General features: G+C 39.2%; 1 protein-coding gene across 2 annotated transcripts in view; it reads right to left on the bottom strand.

The window, feature by feature from the left end:
* Nucleotides 1-2,850: 2,850 nt before the first annotated feature.
* Nucleotides 2,851-20,413, bottom strand: part of ATP6V1H (ATPase H+ transporting V1 subunit H) — a 52,631-nt gene continuing 35,068 nt past the window's right edge. For both annotated transcript variants that reach the window (XM_087753343.1, XM_087753359.1), the window contains 2 exons: nucleotides 18,752-18,865; nucleotides 2,851-3,825 (listed from right to left, as the gene is read on the bottom strand). In XM_087753343.1, the coding sequence (XP_087609469.1) occupies nucleotides 3,765-3,825; nucleotides 18,752-18,865 (175 nt within the window). In that variant the 3' untranslated portion in view covers nucleotides 2,851-3,764. The remainder of the gene's footprint in view (nucleotides 3,826-18,751; nucleotides 18,866-20,413) is intronic.

Here is a 20,413-nt window from a genome sequence, read left to right as displayed (position 1 = left end):
AACTTGAAAGTCAGCTTATAAAGATTCCAAAGACTTGGTTACTTTCATTATAGGAAAATTAAACTCCATTTATTCTTGGATGCAACATAAGAGTAAAAACAAAAATTAGGAAAATGGAGAAAAATTTCATAAAGACTGATTACCCTAATTTGGAAGAAGGTAACTGTATCTCCTCACTTTAGAGGAAAGTTAGTCATCTGGTCCGTGGAGCTAATCTCCAGTCATCTCTAAATCTTCATGTCACCAGAGGGAAGGAAGGAAGCAAGCCGCTGGCACACACTTCTCTTCCTAACACTGAGCTCTGCCCATGCTGTCATCACACAGCCCTGAAGCGTTCAATCTGCCACCATGGCATCTGCCTACCTGCCCTATGCCAGATTTTGGGAGAATAAGGCTGAGCAAGTTACGTGAGCTAATGCAAACAGATGAACAGTAAAAACAGTGCTCAGTAGCAAAAGCTAAAGGTAATTACAACTTGTTGGACAAAACCCAGATGCAGTAGAAAGTTTTATGAATTAGTTGAAATTCAACAAAAGCTTTTGGTTGAGTTTCCTGATTTCAAAGGTTAAAAACTCCAGGACAGTTCTGCCCTATTTTCTCTCTTGAGACCCTGGATCCAAGGCCTTCCAGCACCTACAGGTACAGGCCTGCCAGATGGAGAACCTACAGTGGAAACCAGTCTGCAGCTCCCTGCTATGCCAAGATTCCCCAGAACCTCTAGGACACAGTGAGCACTCCAACTCCTGCAGAAATCTCATCTCTGGCAACTTCACAGTACAAATGACTGGCTGCGCAGAAAGGTCCTCCATAACACACCCCCACACCCAAGTTCCCAAGCTTACTGTACAATTGTTGGCATGAACTCCCTGAGACCACAACCCTTGAGCCACCCAAATGTTACCATCAGGGGCTGGAAATTGCATGGCTTTCAGGTTTCACAGGCACCACAGTATCAATACTGCACACTGATGTAAGTGAAACATCACAATCATTTCTTTAAATACCTTCTTCTGTCTCCAACACATATCTAACTAAATGGAGGAGAATGCCAGATATCATGTAGCTTGGAAACAGACCACATAACGAAGAATTAAACTATGCACAGAGTAATACTAACAAAGCAAGAGAGAATTTATTTGTATGATACATGAACACAATATTCAGATGTTTCTGGACAACCGCTGTAAGCAATTTTGTTTCGTGTTATGAATAGCTTGGTTATTTCTAGCACCCAAAAAGCAGGAGGGGTTGCCATTGGTAGCATTCATTGTCTTTACTCATACAACTCAACCCCAAATCCCCTTACCGAGCAGTGCTTCAGTGTTCCCTTCAGTCAAGGAAACACCACAAACTTCTGCTTTTGAAGATGGGGGTATATTCCTTCCCCGTTAATGCTCTGTCATCGTTCTTGTGCCCTACATTACAGCTGTAACCACAGGACCAACTTTTTACAGCATCTTCAAGATAAGTCCTAGGCTATGCTTACTTCAGCAAGAAGCGTGACATGAGAATTTGACTTGTGGAGCAAGACATTTGGCGCTAAGAATCCAGCTTTTACTCTGCATGCATTCCAAAGGGCGGTCCTTCAAACAAAACTTACCTGGTCAGGTGGACTGAACACTTGCCAAGTAGCCAACACACCCAGAATGTACATCCTGCAGTTTAGTTTTATCAGAGAAGAACCCCATTCATGCACTGATATCATCAAACTGAAGTGTGAAAAGCAGGGAAGACTCAGAGATTTATTTCAAGAGCATTCAACTGAACCAAGATAAAAATGGCAGTGTAGGTGTACCCTTATTCTCCCACCAGCTTCCCACACCACCACCTCATCACTGTGGGAACATGCAGCGCTGAGATAAGATCCATTCAGATAACCCCCAGTCCAACTAAAGTCAGTTTAATTCTTTTCAGGCTTCAGCATCTATCCTTATGATACTAACTTCAATATTGGCCTGGTTTTGGCTGGGATAAAGTTAATTTTCTTCCTAGTAGCTGGTATAGTGCTGTGCTTTGGATTTAGGATGAGAATAACCTTGATAACACACTGATGTTTTAGTTGTTGCTAAGCAGTGCTTACACTGGTCAAGGACTTTTCAGCTTCCCATGCTCTGCCAGGGGCACAAGCAGCTGGGAGGGGGCACCGCGAGGACAGCTGACCCAGACTGGCCAAAGGGCTACGCCATACTGTATGGCGTCATGCCCAGTATATAAACTGGGGGCAAGCGATGGCTGCGGGTGGTGAGCAATTGCATTGTGCATCACTTGTTTTGTATATTCTTTTATCATTATTGTTATTTTCTCTTCATCTGCTGTCCTATTAAACTGTCTTTATCTCAACCCATGAATTTCATGTTTTTTTTCCCCCAATTCTCTCCTCCATCCCACTGGGGGGGGGGGGGGGGGGGGGAGTGAGCAAACAGCTGTGTGGTGTTTAGTTGTCTGCTGGATTAAACCACAACAGATATCAAACCTTCTGCCTCCTATATGCAGAAGTAAGCAATAGTCATTAATCTACACAATCCAATTTTAATTTAGCAGGCCAAGCAATCAAACTATCATCCCCTAAATGTCTTCTCTCTCCATTGCAACAGTGGTTAAATTTTAGTTATACATGATGAAAATCCAGAATAGGTAAGAAAAGTTTTCCCAATTTGCTTTTTTACTTGATGACGGAGTACTCTAAGCTTCCTCAGAGATTTGCACCACACAAGACTACCGAGGAGATTAAGTCATATTCTCTCATCTTTTTTTCTTTCTAAAAAATGAATCACAAGCAAATTAACTTAGTGTTGCAAGTGCCCGGAGCCAAGCTCCTATATATGCAACAAGACTGTTTTCACATGGCAATCCAATATCATCTTTGATTTATTGATGCTTACGTCTTTTTTTACTATCAGGAGCTACAAAACACAGAAGAGATTGATAGCCAAATTACTTGGCTTAATATAAAGGAAACACAATAGATTTTAGAATTACACCAGAACCCTAACATTTACAAGTATTTTCAATAACAAAAACACTCTATGAAATTCCAAGTTCATCAGTTCATTTGTTATTAAAAAAAAACAACAACCTGATCTCTGATCTACAGCCTTAACACTGGTGTTATACAGCTTGATTAATAATCTTAAGTGTATCAGTTTTCACTAGAAGAGTGTTCATTTCCTTTTGCTCTTCTCATGTCCAGATTTTTTTAATGTAGCCTCTAACAAGAGAGAAGTACCCCACCCCAAAAAAACCCCATACATTTGCTTTTAACAAGTTTAAAACTGTGAAAAAAACAGTTTAAACACTGTTTTGAGACTTGGTATATATTTTAGTACATTTCTCAGGCTATTGCGTTTCCTACTGAACACCAAGTCAAAGCTTTATTAATTTGTCTGGAGACATATAAGGGCTACCTGCTTTTCTTGCAAAGTGACAACACTGATAACCCACTAAAAGAAGAGAACAATGTTTCTAGGCTAATTATAACATGGAATGAATATACTTTAATAACATTCTTTATTTTGAGAATAAATACATAAAACAAACGCAATATATTAGCCACATTTCCTCATATACATTCAGAATATAACACGAAGCTAATAGGCATAATCATCAGAACTAGTTGAACAAACAAATTTTTACTAAGCAAACAACACTAGAGGAAAGCTGGAAAGGTTATGCACTAGTAGCAGGCAAAGAACATGTGATTTCAGTGTTTCCTTGATATTAAAGACAAACATACTGTAGTTATAAGCATGAACTGACAGAAGTGTTTAGCTCCGTGCAGTGGCCGTTTGAGGTTGTTCTGACTGCAACTGCTTTCCAAGGTATTCCCTGAAATACAACAAAAAATTAGACTGAGAAACATTCTGGAGAGTAGGGAGTAGGATAGTGGTGGGAAGTATGAAGTAGAGAAAGAAGAAAAAGCTTAGAATTATTCCTTCAAATAATGTCTGCTGTCAATAGTCAACTAGAGCTACTATGAGACTACCTAAGCTTTAGGTATCCATCATCTATCCCTCTGAAAATAAGGTACGAACCAAACATCAACAAAACTGTCTGGAAAAAGAAAAAGCCCAGTAGTACTATTTAGAAGTCCTGGCAACTGCTATAGAACACCCACAAAGCCCACAGATTTTGCTTGTTGAATATACATATTAGAAGCTGTGGCAAAGTATTTAAAAGGATCTCATCCCATAACCCAGCTGCATGAGCACAAGTAATACCAATGGCCATACTGGCAATTTAACCCATAGGCTAGCAAAATAAGACACTGACTGAAGAACTATATGTTCAAGTTGGAAGAAAGAAAAGATATTCAAGCTTTCTTTAAGGTGTTTTCCTCACCTGTATTTTGAAGTGCACTAAGTCACTTACTTTATACCTGCCCTCTCAACACTGGAACAAACACCCCTCAAATTCTTAGCATTTGCCTTGAGCAACAATATCTAAATTCTATGGAAAAATACTGCACAATTCTTCTGAATGTTCCCATCTTTCACTGTCTCCTGTGAAAGCAGCTCAACACTTCACAGAACCACAAAGAAGCTGAAAGAGGTCTTTAGTAATATCTGGGTTGTTGCTTGTTACAGAAAATAAACTTCAATAATTGGAGCACTGCATCAGCTGAAAGAGAGGTTTCAGGACCTGTGAAACATAGGCGTTCTTTTTCCATTGCTGATCGTACATTTAGCACTACAGTTTTTCTCACTACACAGGTATTTCAACCTACACAGATTAAACATTAGAAGCAGATCAGAGAAATAATGTTCAGAATAAAGCTTTTAAAAAAAAAAAACTAACTCAAGAGTATGCACTTTTGCTTTATTTAAACAAAAAAAAGAAAAAGATCAGTTCTCATTGCACATTTCAAAAGCTAGTTTCCAGTTTAGTGTTCTGTTGAACAGCAATTCCTTACGCATTACAATTCCTATCACACAATAAAGTTTAGAACCACAGCTGTACCACCCAACAGCATTTTTCTCAGTTTCAGCGTTAAGTATCTAGAAAAGCAAAAATTCCTATAAAGTATAAACGTTAACTTCAAACTCCACTAGCAAAGAAAGTAACACATAATGTGTATGCTGAGCCATACGTTATGATTTAGCACCTTCCTTCACAGCTTTATCAGGTGTTGCTGCAGGATCACAGTATTTTAATGCTTGGGCTGTACTCAATAGATATGACTCTTGATCATAATAGGTAGGTTACCACCCTCAAAGTAGAGAGTCCTGATGGCAAAGAAGGAAATGAGCTGCTCTCTTGTGGTTTTGCAGGACTCAAAATTGTACCACCAAAACAAACAGAATTTGACAGCCATCCAAAAACACAGCCAGCAACTATGGAAGGGCTTCCAAACTCACCAAACCTCCTTCTGCTCCCCCAGTGTTGGTTTGGTTTTGGTTTTTTTTTTTTTCCTTTGTTTCATGCCTACACGCGTGTACTGAACCTAATATTTCTTCTCTGACATCCAGCCTCGAAAGCAACTGACACTTGCTACATAAGTGGCTCTGCTCACAGCATCACAAGCCTGAAAAATTATTTATTCTTAAAGCACACATGAACCATTTTGAATGTGAAATTCCTATGCAATTACTTAGAAGTAGGAAAATCAATCAAGCTAACAGTCCGTAACAGTACGATTATTGCATGGCTTACAATGGTTCAGATGCACGGTTAAGGCTTACTAAAAATCCAACCATAGTGCAGTGTACTCAGCAAAAATCTCTGAGAAGGCAGAGCAGTAGCATATTTTGTAGGTACTTAGTGCCTTAACAGACACATTCAACTTCTAAGGCCATACAGTAGATAGTACAGTACCTTCCCTACAAAACCTTTTATTTCAGTCATTCATTTGCAGGGGTGAGGTTTAAGTCCAGGGACAAGGAAAAGCTCTTATCCCGTTTCCCCATACAGAATGAGTATCTGCACTTACTGCTCTACATTGCTACGCTGCAAACCCAGGTGAAAACCCCATACTGTTCCTACCCCATCACTTCTTTAGCCACCAATAAGGAGAGCAGATTGATAAGTTATTCTGCCAGGCCTTTAGTCAATTCTCCCTCCCATCTTCCACTAAAACTCAAACTACCGAGATTAGCTAGAGTATGCCCCTGTTCTCCCTCTGTTAAAATACATACTAAAAGGACAAAAAGATTCAAGTGTATTTTCTACATATTTGTATTTCATCACACCAGGAGGCTAAGTAGCACTGTAAGCTTCAGTCTCACACATAAATTGAACATAGGTCTCCAGCACTATGCTATTACAAATCAAGTGTCCAAGATTTTTTTTATGTATCTTGCACTCATACTTAGTTAAATCTCAAGAGAAAAACTGGGATTTTAGAATTACTGTTTACCCTACAAAATTAAAATTACCTTTAAGAATGCAAGCATTCAACACATTGCACTATAAGAGCATGTACGATGAAAGAAGAATAGATCTTGTCACCAAGATAACAAGTCACTTCACAAAATATTCAAAATAGCATCTGACAGATTAGAGATGCAGGCTACAATGGAAAGTAATGAGACTTGATTTTTAAAATTACAAGCTATAAACCCATGAATTGGGCCACTTCTCCCTATTTTAAACTTATTTTGTTAGTCCTTCCTTCATAACCACAGAAAAAGACCACATTTACTATAACAAAGGCATCATGGTTGGTCTTTTGCAAGCACATCAAATTTCTAAGACAGTTAAACTCAGAAGCAAAAGTATACAACATACGAGTGTGGCCGCTACTGGCACAGATTGATGCATGCCTGATCAGCTCATATTATCGACTAAGACAAAACATAACCTGCTAACATTTCACACAGCTGACCTTTGGGGGCTTACATACCCATTGTCTTTCAATATGCAGTCTTACAAGCAACATCGTTTTTCCCTTTTAACCAGGCCAAGCAGATCTGCAGGGTGTCGCTCAATATGCGTTCTACAAGATGTACAAAATTCAAGTACGAAGTTGTGAAAAAAGAGCAAAATACCGTCCTGGCCAACAACAAATTCAGTCACCCATTCCTTCCACTAGAAAGCTGCCTTTTACCTTGTGTAGGCATTGCATTATTGTATATAATAATTCAAAAGCCAGTCAGAAGTAATAAACATTTTCTCAATACAAATACACCAGCTGTCCAGCCATTACATAAGGCTCATTCTTCTTTTAAATCATTTAAGGGGATGAAGGGAAATTAAATTCTATGTACCAGTAGTCCAGTAATATTAAGCATATTTATATCATAAAATCATAGAATCTTTAAGGTTGGAAAAGACCCTTAAGATCATCGAGTCCAACCGTTAACCTAACACTGCCAAGTCCATCACTATACCATGTCCTCAAGCACCACATCTATCCGTTCTTTAAATACCTCCAGGGATGGAGACTCAACCACTTCCCTGGGCAGCCTGGTCCAGTGCCTGACTGCCCTTTCGGTGAAGAAGTTTTTCCTAATATCTAACCTAAACCTCCCCTGGCGCAGCTTGAGGCCGTTTCCTCTCGTCCTATCACTCGTTACTAGGGAGAAGAGACGGACCCCCACCTTGCTACAACCTCCTTTCAGGTAGTTGCAGAGAGCAATAAGGTCTCCCCTCAGCCTCCTCTTCTCCAGGCTAAACAACCCCAGCTCCCTCAGCCGCTCCTCATAAGACTTGTGCTCTAGACCCTTCACCAACTTCGTTGCTCTCCTCTGGACACGCTCCAGCACCTCAATGTCCTTCTTGTAGGGAGGGACCCAAAACTGAACACAGTACTTGAGGTGCGGCCTCACCAGTGCCAAGTACAGGGGCACTATCACCTCCCTGGTCCTGCTGGCCACACTATTCTTGATAAAGGCCAGGATGCCATTGGCCCTCTTGGCCACCTGAGCACACTGCTGGCTCATGTTCAGGCGGCTGTCAACCAACACCCCCAGGTCCTTTACCGCCAGGCAGCTCTCCAGCCACTCCTCCCCAAGCCTGTAGCATTCCACGGGGTTGTTGTGACCCAAGTGCAGGACCCAGCACTTAGCCTTGTTGAATCTCATGACGTTGGCCCCAGACCATCAGTCCAGCCTGTCCAGGTACCTCTGCAGGGCCTTCCTACCCTCCAGCAGATCGACACTTCCACCCAACTTGGTGTCGTCTGCAAACTTACTGAGGGTGCACTCGATCCCCTCATCCAGATCATCAATGAAGATGTTGAACAGGACCGGCCCCAGTACTGAGCCCTGAGGAACACCACTCGTGACCGGCCGCCAACTGGATATATATAATGCTTTATTCCTTAACTGCTTTCCAGAAAGGGAAGAAAAGTTACCATCTGCTTAATGATGCTCCCTCAAGTCAATAAGCACCTGGAAAAGTCTGTGCTCTCCCACACAGACTAACAATTCAGCACACCATTTTGGTACACTCCCCATGCTGGGATTGTAGAAGTGAACTCCGTGGATGTTTTTAAGGTACCTTGCAACAGTTCCTAGTAGCACTAACTTGGATTCAGCACTAGAAAACCATGCAACACAGAACAAGCAGGCAATTCGTCCTCCAGCATTAATAATCAAGATGTAAAGTACCTTGGAAGTTCAAATTTGCAAGTTCAGCTCTTTGGAACAAAAAGTTCCACTTTGACTGTTTTCCTTCCACTGGAATAGAAAGGCCTTTATAAAGGTCAGTTTTAGCCCCCTTCTGACTCCCTTCTACATAAAGCCATCCTTATTACAAAGCAGACGAAGCTGGTCCAGATGAGCTTCCATTTACAGTTAACTGCATTCAAATGAGAAACAACTGATTCAGTATAAATTTAGAAGAGCACAAAATATTATCTCTGCACTGCAGAATATCATCAAAACATGCAAGTGTGGTACATCCCTTTGTAGTTACCCTCTAAAGTCATCCATTTCTCAACTAAAGCTCAGATTGATGAAACCTGCAATGCCCCATTCTCTCACTTCCTTGGTCATTCAGAGGTCTGATGGTGAGACATAAGTCATTTCCATTTGCAAATTAATCTTTTCATTCATATTAGAATAACTGGGATTCCTTCCACCCTAGCAATTCCCTCTTTTACAGGCCTAATCTTTAAACACATGTTTTCTGAGGTATCCAAAGTGCTTTTTCCAACAAAAGGAAACTTAGAGGTGAATACATGAATTTGTTGCGTCTCAAATCCTTATGCCAATTTGTTGCTTCATTCAGTTTAATTTAATTGGGTTTGTTGGCATATGAGAGACACTGACACCCTCAAGCTAATATATACTTAAGTGTTATTGTAATTGCAACAAATGCTTAAAGGTCATTTAGGTAAAGGCACAAGGAACTGATCCAACACACAAGCCAGAAAATTCAGCAAGTCTGGAATAAGGAGGTAATTGCAAACCAGCACAAGACCCTACTTGAAAATTTTATACTGATTTTCAGATTGAGCAACGGACCATTGTCAACAACAATCTATGATAGACGAGAAGTTTTAAGGCACGTACAATAGATTTCCAGAGGTCATGTGCTAAAAGGAACAAGCCTTGCAGTTTAAGAACTACTATGCTTACTGTTATACTCCAAATTCCAGTGCAGTTAGATTTACCTGTCCTTTAAGGAAAACTGAAAAATTCTGCTTTTTGGCAGACAAGGGAAAAAAAGTAGATGAAGCACAGAAGAAAGGAAGGATGACATTTTTGTATTCTCTCTTTTCTAACAACATTCATCTTAGATCTTGCTTATATCCAATTTATTAAAGAACTATGTTATCCAAAAAATATTTGACAGTCTCGAACATCGGTAATTTCTAGCTTGTTTTAGCAGACTGAGGTTCTTAAGAGGTAGAATGCTTCCCTTTGACAAAGAAAGATATAAAAATATTGATTTTATTTTTCTCTATCTAATCATAAACCGTGAGCCCCATGCTTTTGAAAATGAAAAGCTAGTTCTAAAGAAATTCTTCCCCTTATGAAAGAGTACAGAAGTGTAATAAAGCTACAATAAAAAGTCTGCCATACAACTCAAGCAACTCAAAAGACATTGCCAACATACACTGTCACAAAAAATCGTAAAGATACAACAAATAGTTAAACAAGTTCAAAGGACAGGAAGCAGATGGAATAGTTTGAACAGAACAGATTTGCCATCTTTACGTTGCATTTCTACTACGGGTCTAATAACCTGGATTTGTTGAGAGAGACAGACCAGTTTTAGCCATTTATCGTGGCTTCACAAATAGGTATTCAAGTTACACAATTGATGTACTCCCAGCTCTAAGCAGGCTAAATTGTCCCTTGAAAGCATTGGTCTTGCTAAGTGTTTCACTGCTGCAAAAACAGCTCCACAGATGTGACAATCCCTGGAACCTTCTGAGCAGTAGACATGAAGTGGCAACACCAGGACAAGGTTGCAGCCATCTCTCAAGTCCCCATCTAATCCAGTGGGGGACAAAGTGGCACAGCCACCCTTGAACCCATTCCAGCTGTGTATGCCCGCCTTTTTCTCATGGGGCACTCATTCCAGCATTCTGGTGAGACAGGTTTTTTTGTTCATCTAACTCTCAAGTGAATTGTTTTCTGCTAATAAGCTCCCTTGAACCTGGTTACTGCGGTGTCACATTAACACCAGTAATGGCCGGGAGAAAGGCAGGTGGAGCTGGAGAGGGGCCATCACAGATGCGTTTGCCTTGGCATGGAGCCACAGCCATGGAATTCAGTAAAGAAAATAAAGAAACCAGGCTCAAATCAAACCTGGAGCTATATTAATATTTGGTTCCTGAAATATAATATTAACATGTCATACTGCTGGATCAGAAATTATACCACTGCATATTTTTATATATTATTTTAAATATCAAATATATACTAGATGTATTTTTTTTTAAATATACAATATATATTTTATACATTACATGCACTGCTTTTCAGAGAAGTAAATAGAAATAGTACAGCTATGAAAGTAGTAAACTAAAAACCAAAGAGACATCTTCCTAGAGAGCTGGGCTGGGAACACTGCCTAAACTGGAGTGCTACCACACAGGAAAACTGCAGTCCTCTTCTGTCACTTGTTTGCTGAATACAATTTTCCTCCTTGACTCAGTAGATTAATGCAATACGAAGTATTTCAAGAAGAAAAAAAAAAAAAACAGAGGTGTTAAAGATTATAAAATATTTGTCTCTTATACCTTCAGCACTACTTATGGTCTGCATTGGTAAGCCAGCACAAACAAACAACAAAAACAAAGAAGAAACAAATGTACACAACAGAATCAAAGCTACTTCGACCAAACAGTTTGGGCCTCCACCACATCATCAAACTGAAGTTTTTATAAATTAACTTATTTTCAGTGGAACCACGGTGATTTTCATCATGTATCTCCTTTACCTATACATGTGGCCTTGGACGTCAAGAGAGAGGAAATACTGCAAAAATCTCTGCAATCCTCAATATTTAGTCTAACAGATTCCACTTAATGCAAACAGGTAGAACAAAAGCAAACTGTTAAGATTATCAGCACCTAGGACATTTTTTCACCTTAATAATTCACAGTAAAGAGACATTCAGCATCCTGTTGCACACACTAAAACTAAACAGCCTAAATGGTTGAGCAGAGGGATTATAAATATTATGTGAAAGTTTTTTGGTTGTTTTTTGTTTGTTTGTTTTTTCAAATGGAGCCTGTCTTCAGCTGAATGCAATAATAATCTGTAGATTGTTTATTAATATCTCCAGATTACTGAAAACATTATTCATAGCATAGTTTATAGCCCTCCTTATGATGTGAAATGCAAAATTAATGTGTGTCTTCAGACTGAGACACTGCAAGAACCTCCTTTTCACTCAGCAGTTACCCTTCAGAGAGGATTTGTCCATTTTTTGGAAGAGTAATTCTAGACTACCAGTTTACAGCTTTACATACAAGCTATAAAGAAAGAGCAGATCAATGAGCTCCTATTACAAGGCTATTACTCAAGCATTTTATTAGATTTTAAAAGAAAAACTTATGAAATTCAATTCAATATATGCCTTTCTATTACGGAGACAAGGTGTAAGTCATTTTTCACTTATAAAATGCACTATGAGCTAACACAGAGCCATTCTGTGAATTAAAAAGAATGAACTTGACTAAACCATGCAACTTGGTTTGAAAGTGGTTTTATACTTAATCAGAAGATTTAGTTGCCATAACGAACAGTAAGCAAAATGCTTTCAACGCTTAAGAGCTTTAAGTTTGCACAGAACATTTCAGAATGACCGACATAGGAAAATTCAGTTAAACATGACCTATCAGGAAATCAAATCTTTAAAGTAACACTAATCAGAAGTGAAACTATCAAAATTACTTCTTTGGTGACATGCTTTTTCAGCATAGCACATGAAAATGAACAATTTCTTTGAAAAAAAGAAAATGCAAACCGAGCAGGATGTTCAATATTTACAAAATATTTGCTCCACATTAACAGAAGTTCTAGAAATATTAGTGTGTTTTACTAACAGTGCAGATCTCATGCCAGAAAACTTGATCATAGTGTGAAATCCCAGAGAGCATATGCACAATACAAACCACAGTCCCTACCTGTATGGAATGAAGCTTTGCAAGAATACATATTTATGTTCAAATAAAAAGATGGAGCACTCATACTAGATATCAAGTGTGTCTATAACTAATTGGATTTTTGCCTAACTTGTCTCATTCTAGCTAGGAACTGTCCTCTTAAAAAAAACCCTAATTTTTATCAGGGACACAATCTATCTTCTCAAACTTTTCAGTTAGTTAACTTCTGTTAATTACTAAAAAGGAATTGTATTGATGATGAAGGCTAAGAAACAGGATAAATAAATACAGTGGATTGCATTATCATGTAGGCATTGTTTCCCAGATTAAGCATTACATGCCTGAGTGTTGGGATGGGGAAAAAAAAAAAAAAAATAAAGTGGGGGGGCGGGGGGGACAAACTTCATGGCTGCCAGTTAACTATCATTACACCTTGCACTTACCACCACCAAAAGTAAGCAAGGTACAGAAGCTATCTTAGGAGACACATGGGCTTTGGAGAACAAAGTTTACACCAAAGAAGAATAGTGACAAATGCTGAAAATTCCATGCCAACTCTATAGAACAGCAGCTTCTAAATACAGCATAATGCAAATTGTAGGCAGTTTCAGATTTTTTTAATGTCTCTCTGCATAACTAGTCATTTTAAAAGATGGAAAGCATGTAATTTTGTCTGGGATGTGCACTCTGAAAATCATATATGAATCTGTTCCATATTCAAAGCTTATCTGAATTTGTTGCTTCATTCAGTATGCCATTTATTAATTTTAGTTCCAATACCATACATGATCATGCATCAATGATGCATCCTAACTCCCATTGTTTAGCATCCTCCAACATACTCCTAGTCTCCATATTCATATCAATTCATTGAATAGCAGTTTATTCTAAAAGTCTGCCCATTTAAAGTAGGTTCAGAGCTCAGAGCCTGCACAGCTGGAAGGACCCTGGGGAGATGAGGCATCATACCTGAAACACAGAGATAAGAGATGCAATCCCTCACTAACAGCAGCTCACTACTCATAAGCAGCAAGGTGGGACAACACAGTCCAATAGTTTAGTCAATGGGAGCAAATGCCGAAAGATGCTACAAGTTCTGCCATTACCCTGACTCAGCCAAAGGAAAAATAAATGAGTTTGCAGTCAGATTCACCATGGTTTCAGTAGCACTTCTATGAATACTGAAGAACTTTTGACCTATAGAGGTTAAACCACTGCATTTCACTTTACATGTGCATGAACAAAGAGCACACATGATCCATCTCCACAGCTCACCTAGACTGGATGTTGTAATAATTCTTTCTTATTTCTGACCTCTGGTCCCCAACTCCCAACAGCACTGCTGCTGATAGAGCAAGAAAAAAAAGTAATATGCTGCACTTACTACACGAGTCATGAGCCAACTTCCCTGGGCCTAACCCAGCTAGAAGACAAGCAAGTGGTGGAAACTAATGCACTATGTTCCAGATGACCAGTAAGGTCATAAATAAATTATACATTAAATGCAGAACATCTAGAATTCATCTAGCTCTTCATCTAGCTCTTATTTTAGTGAAGTAACACAAGGTTGGAATTAACCCCTTTAGAATGAAGCCAGGAGACTACAGGTTCACAAATCTTAAGACAGAAGATTATTCCCACTGCTCAACTTCAGTCACTGAAGCTGCTCTGCACTGCCCTGAAAAACAACCTACTTCTCTTCATTATTCAGAGAAGGAACTTGGGCTTCTAACTGTAGGTGCTTTGAGTCACCACATCCCATACCTGAAGTAAAATGTTGTGCCATGAAGCACATGAAATGTATGTGCTTCATCTGTAAAGATTAACATACTGGGTTTCTTTAAAGTGATGTATCATAGAATCATTTAGATTGGAAAAGACCTTTAAGATCATGAAGTCCAATCGTTAACCTAACACTGCCAAGTCCACCACTAAACCATGTCCCTAAGCACCACGTCTACCCGTCTTTTAAATACCTCCAGCGACGGGGACTCAACCACTTCCCTGGGCAGCCTGTTCCAGTGCCTGACTACCCTTTCAGGGAAGTAGTTTTTCCTAATATCCAATCTAAACTTCCCCTGGTGCAACTTGAGGCCATTTCCTCTAATCCTGTCGCTTGTTACTTGGGAGAAGAGCCTGACCACCACCTCACTACAACCTCCTTTCAGGTAGTTGTAGAGAGCAATATACTGTCATGGTTTCAGCTGGGATAGAGTTAATTTTCTTCTTAGTAGCTGGTATAGCACTGTGTTTTGGGTTTAGGACAAGACTAATGTTGATAACACACTGATGTTTTAGTTGGTGCTAAGTAGTGCTAAGCTGTTGCTAAATAGTTGCTAAGTAGTGTTTACACTAGTCAAGGACTTTTCAGCTTCCCATGCTGAAAGGGAGCACAGCCAGGGGGACTGACCCAAACTGGCCAAAGAGCTATTCCATACCATATGACGTCATGCTCAGTATATAAGCTGGGGGAAGAAGAAGAAAGGGGGGGGACGTTCAGCGTGATGGCATTTGTCTTCCCAAGTAACCATTACGCGTGATGGAGGCCTGCTTTCCTGGAGATGGCCGAACATCTGCCTGACGATGGGAAGTAGTGAATGAATTCCTTGTTTTGCTTTGTTTGCTTGTGCAGTTTTTGCTTTACCTATTTAACTGTTCTATTTTATTTTACTTCGATTATTCAACTGTCTTTATCCTCAACCCACAAGTTTTCTCCCTTTTACCCTTCCGATTCTCTCCCCGGTCCCACTGGGCTGGGGGAGCGAGTGAGCAGCTGCATGGTGCTTAGCTGCTGGCTGGGGTTTAAACCACGACAACATGTAAGTGCTGCCAGTTTAGAACTTAATGATTTGATTCTTTTAAAGTCTGCATCATTAAAAATATTGCTCCAACCAGCATTAGGTTTCCCAAACCCAGTTCCTAATACTAAAATGGTCAAGTTGGGTATTGCCTCTGAACACCAGCAACAACACGGAATAAGGAGATGATGTTTCTCATACATAGTTAAAGCACAAATTAAACAGGACACACAAAAAAATCTGAATCATCATTGCCATGCCGAACTACCCCATCTGCCAATAACTGTTTTTACCATGGGGTGCCGCGACTAATACGGTTAGTTCAAGTGAGATTAAAACACAGGATAAATTACCATTTAAAGACATTAAGTGATGCTAAAAAGCTACCTTCACTCTCTGCTTCAAGTGCATGATCATTTAACATGCAAATGTAACTGGAATATTTCAGCTGAACTTACCTCATCTGAAAAGAGGACAGCAGTTACTGCTTTTGCCAACCTAGTTTCACCATTACACAGAATGCCTGACAGTCTGACTTCCCCCCAGTTTATCCCTGACTTAAAAACCCCTAAGGAAATGCCAGTTGAGCAGCCTGTAATGAACTATTTGAATTACTTAGGAGTTAATTGTCTCCAAGTTGAGTTATTAGCAGTCTAACGATACAGCTGCTTTTTAAGCAGAATGCCACTTCAGCTGCCCCATGACAGTCCCTTGGTTCAGGTACCAGAAGTCTTCCTTACTCTGCTGGTTCAGGCACAGCACTTGCACCAAGCCTCAACCTCGCAGAGCAAGCCCTTATTTTCTCATCCTTCTCTCGGTTAGCCTCCAGATCTAGGAAGAGCCTGACTACCTCTGTCATGCACATTTCACAGATAGTAAGGCAGAGTTGTTTCATGCCAATTAAGTTCAAGGAAAAAAAAACAATTGTTTCTAGTGAAATAACTGGAATTCCAAAACAAATGGAAGCAAGGGGAAAAATTATTATTGTTCCTCCAGCTCTGAAGAGCAAGGTATGCAAAACCTTGAAGTTGCCAAGTAATCCATCTTATGACAAAGCAAATTTAAATAAGTAGACACTTGAACTGCACTGTACGGCAGCCAGGGGACTCGACTCTCTCTTCTCCCCACACAAGCTATGAAACAGAAGAGCTCTTGACACATATCAAAAACCAGATCTATACAAAGACAGATCTAGCTTCCCACATACAAACAATGTGTCGTTTCCTTAGCTCAAGCTCTCCGATGTCCATTCCAGGGAGAACGCTACTTTGGCAAATACGAGCCAAGGACAATATGTTCCAGAGCCTTGTTCCAATAAAAATTAAACTTATTCCCTACAATGATGACAATATGAATCTAAAAATGGCACTAACTTAAACAGATCCTTTTTATTGACACCTTTGAAGATCCAAAACTAGATGTAATTGCAATCTTTCTCTCAGTCTCAAGTCTAAACATTCACAAACTGTGAAAAGCAGGCACAGAAATGTTCATGCCATTAAAAAAAAAACCAAGACAAATCTAGAAGACCAGATATGATATTTTTAAAATTAGTATGCTTAAGTTGAAAACGAGAAAAAGATAGGTTAGGCGTTCAGGCGTTGCGCTGGAGAAAGACCAGTTTTATATTTTTATTACCAGATTTTCAAGACATCAGAACACACATGAAATAAGACCTGTCCCCCCCTGCAGAAGGTAAATTCAGTAACTAAGCCTTCTACACTGTAATCTCCATTTAGCTAGAGCTGGTTTATAATACTCAGAATGCTTCAAATATATCAGAACAGCATAGTGTGAAAAGAAGCATATCACCAAACTGAGAAGCAGGGTGGAGCACAATATACAATACTGCCCCAAAATTAGGCTGCACATGACCACACATTTAGGCTCCATCTCCACACACTCAGAAATTCAATGTTATTTACCGAAGTACTCCTTACAGGTGGAGAATGTTAACTCTGCATTTGTCACAGTAGGTTATTTAAATGTGTGTTTCTCTGCTATAGGAGTTTCCCACAGTATGAGAGAGGGAGGAAGCAGGATAAAATAATATTATAACACGCATGAGAGTTAAAACCCATATTCTTCAGAAGAAAAGCGGGAAAACTAGCTTTGTTTTACAGAATATACACTGTAGGGAGAGGTGACAGGAGCTTTTTGTCAGCCTTGCTAGCCTGTCTTCTACAGCAAGTACATGACTTAAAGAACCTGTCAGAATGTGCTTGATAAACCTTGTTCCCCTACCACTTTCACACTGTTAGCATCATCACTACTCATCCTTTTAAACAGATCACATTGTGTCAGAAGCAAAAAAACTGACAGAAGTTATAGATACTCCCAAGCACCAAGCTTTTCAGAAACAAAAGGTTGTTTAAGTTCAAAATTAAATTAGTTGTTTGTATCTCAACATCTATGTTCCAATGTACTCGGATGTACTGTTGCATTTTATCTTTCTCTAAGGCAACGCCAAATTGGAAATATGAGCTTTGGTGAAATCATAATTAATGATCAGATTAAGAATATCTAATTAGTATTTTTAACTCTCCATGCTTCATGCTTAGCATACCTAATTAGTTTGGCAAGTTATACGAAGTGGTTACATGAACACTGAAGTTTTTCAGAACTTCAGCCCTTCGATGCTTCACTATAAAGGTCCTGTACTCTGTTGGAAAGGCAGCATCCCACCAGCAAGTTCTGTGGCAGAACATGCCAGGACTTCAGGGTTTTTGGAGCTTTATTAGAGAACTAGTCAAAGAACTAGTCAACAAAAAATGAAAGAAAAACCTCACTTCAAATGGTGTTCTCAGCAATTGATGAAAGAGATACCAGTGAGTTATCTCCAACTTCATCTAACCAACCAGCCCATAAGCTTCTGCTACTCCAGGAGCTCAAGAAAAATTGCACTTGCACCCCTTAAAATGGCAACAGAAAAATAACAGTGTAGAGTGGGGAAAAGGACTAGAGCAAAGAACAACAATGCAAAAGAATGGTCAGGCATACGCTTTGCAAAGCAACTGCCAATTAAGTACTTGAAGCATCAACTCTTACAACTACGTCAAGATACCAATTCCTTCAGCTGAGATTAAGTAAACTTGCTAAAAAACCTACACACATCCTTAACATTTCGAAGACTGTAGCTTTGCAAGCCTGAATTACAGCTCATATTAAACATTGAACAATATATTTTAACTTATTTGAACTGCTTAAGTGAACTACTTATGTGACATTCAGTCATGCAAGGTCAAGCTACTCAATTCAACTGCAACAAAAATATACAGAAAAACTAGCTAAGATCTTACACATCGGCATCATATTGCTCTATCATTTAAGAACTGCAGTCTTACCACATTCAAATGTTATTCCCCCCTTAAAAGAATCTACTGTCTTGAATCCTCTCTCCACAGACTAATATTTCTTCCTGTTAGTAGTATGTTAAATAATCCTCACATACCAGTTGTGAACCATCAGCTTCTGCACAGCCAGTAGTGCATTATAACGAACTTGTTGGTCTTCATGATGCATGTGGTTCATTACCAGCTGTTTACCACCAAGCTGTTCAATCACTCTGAAAGAGAGGAGAGGAGCAGTTTTTTTGATGTTACTTCAGCTTCTAGGTAGCTATCCTATCCAACCACTTCATGTTCAAGGCATTAAGAGGTTAAGTATAAGTCACATCGTATTTATTTTATTAAAAGGATTTATTTCCTAACATATACATCTTAGTTGACATGTTACAAATGCAGATTTCTCATACTACCTACTGATTTTTTTTTTTTTTAAGAATTCACAACATCAGAAAGTGTTTGTACTGGACTCCTCTGTTTGCTACCCACTACCTACTTCCATAAATTTTGAAATAAACAACAATCAAGGAAGGAGCCCTTTTCAGAGAGGGTTATTTACTTTACCCAGCTTGCTAAAGAACTCAATATTGGCTTGAGAGGGTTGGCAGGGTACAGCACTATTGATTATTATTTAGGAGGAAGTAGTGCCCTCCCCTCCATAAATTGATGATGACCAGGTCACTCCATTTTTTGCAAGCATAAAGCCCCAATCCAGTCCAGCACTGCCTAACCCAGAAAAAAATGCTTGTAATCACACCAACACCTATTGAAACCAGCCACTTGGTACTCCTCATACTGCTTTTTGCCATTCAAACTGTTCTAGAGCCACAGCTATTCTTGCACAAGATGCAGAACTGGCTGCAAAGTTACCATTTCCAGAAAAAACAGTACGTTTGAGCTGCATCTTTCACTACAAAATTCACCATAGTAGTCAGCCATAGCTTTTTAATAGCTATACCAAATCCCACACGACAATACTGATGAAACTTAGTATCACGTCATGAATATATCATTTCTTAAAAAAACCTGAAAGGCAACACACTTAAAACCTGAAAAAAAGTATCACTATCCAGATGACTCTCTACATGCAGCATTTTGGTCTGTCATAACAAAAAGTTTGGAGAGTTTGCAAGGAATATATAAACCGATTACTCACTGACTTGCATATGTTTTTTTACATCAGTTCTCTCACAGGTCACTGAGTAGTTAAACACAATAGCCTGTGAAAAGGCCATCATTTACATTACTCAACCTGACACTATCCTGCCATTCTAAGCTTGCATTAGCTGTCTGCTTTTACTATTGCTCTTTTCATGGTCAAATTAATGCATTACTGATGCACAACACACGTTTTTGCAAACTGCAGAACAGTATAAAGACATAGCGTGGAGATGAAAAAGAGAATTTCCCATTTCACTTATATAACTCAGTCAAAACCATCCTGGATACCACAAGGATTATTATTTCTCCATAGTATTAAAGCATATAAGGACGTTTCATACAACGGGAATGCATTCAGAAATTGTTTTAAGCTAGAAAATCCTCGCTAAGAATTCAAGAAGTTATTAGCAATGTAACAGATTCAAAAAAACCTTTGTGTCTCCCTTAAGCTTCCTCACATTTTTAATCATGAGTTAAATATAAAACCACTGCACACAAAGACAAGACTATGAAACACAAACAGGAATTTTTTTCCTCATTACATGACTGACTTAAACACTGAATTTTCAGGAATTGAAAGGAGGTAAAAAAAGGCATTAAACTCAAAA

The sequence above is a fragment of the Nipponia nippon genome, unplaced genomic scaffold, assembly GCF_047370975.1.
Source record: "Nipponia nippon isolate SJK-2023a ecotype South Korea unplaced genomic scaffold, ASM4737097v1 scaffold_1, whole genome shotgun sequence".
In the NCBI taxonomy this organism is placed as follows: Eukaryota; Metazoa; Chordata; class Aves; order Pelecaniformes; family Threskiornithidae; genus Nipponia; species Nipponia nippon.
Note: the sequence above shows the minus strand (reverse complement) of the source record. Positions and strands in the feature narration are given on the sequence as shown.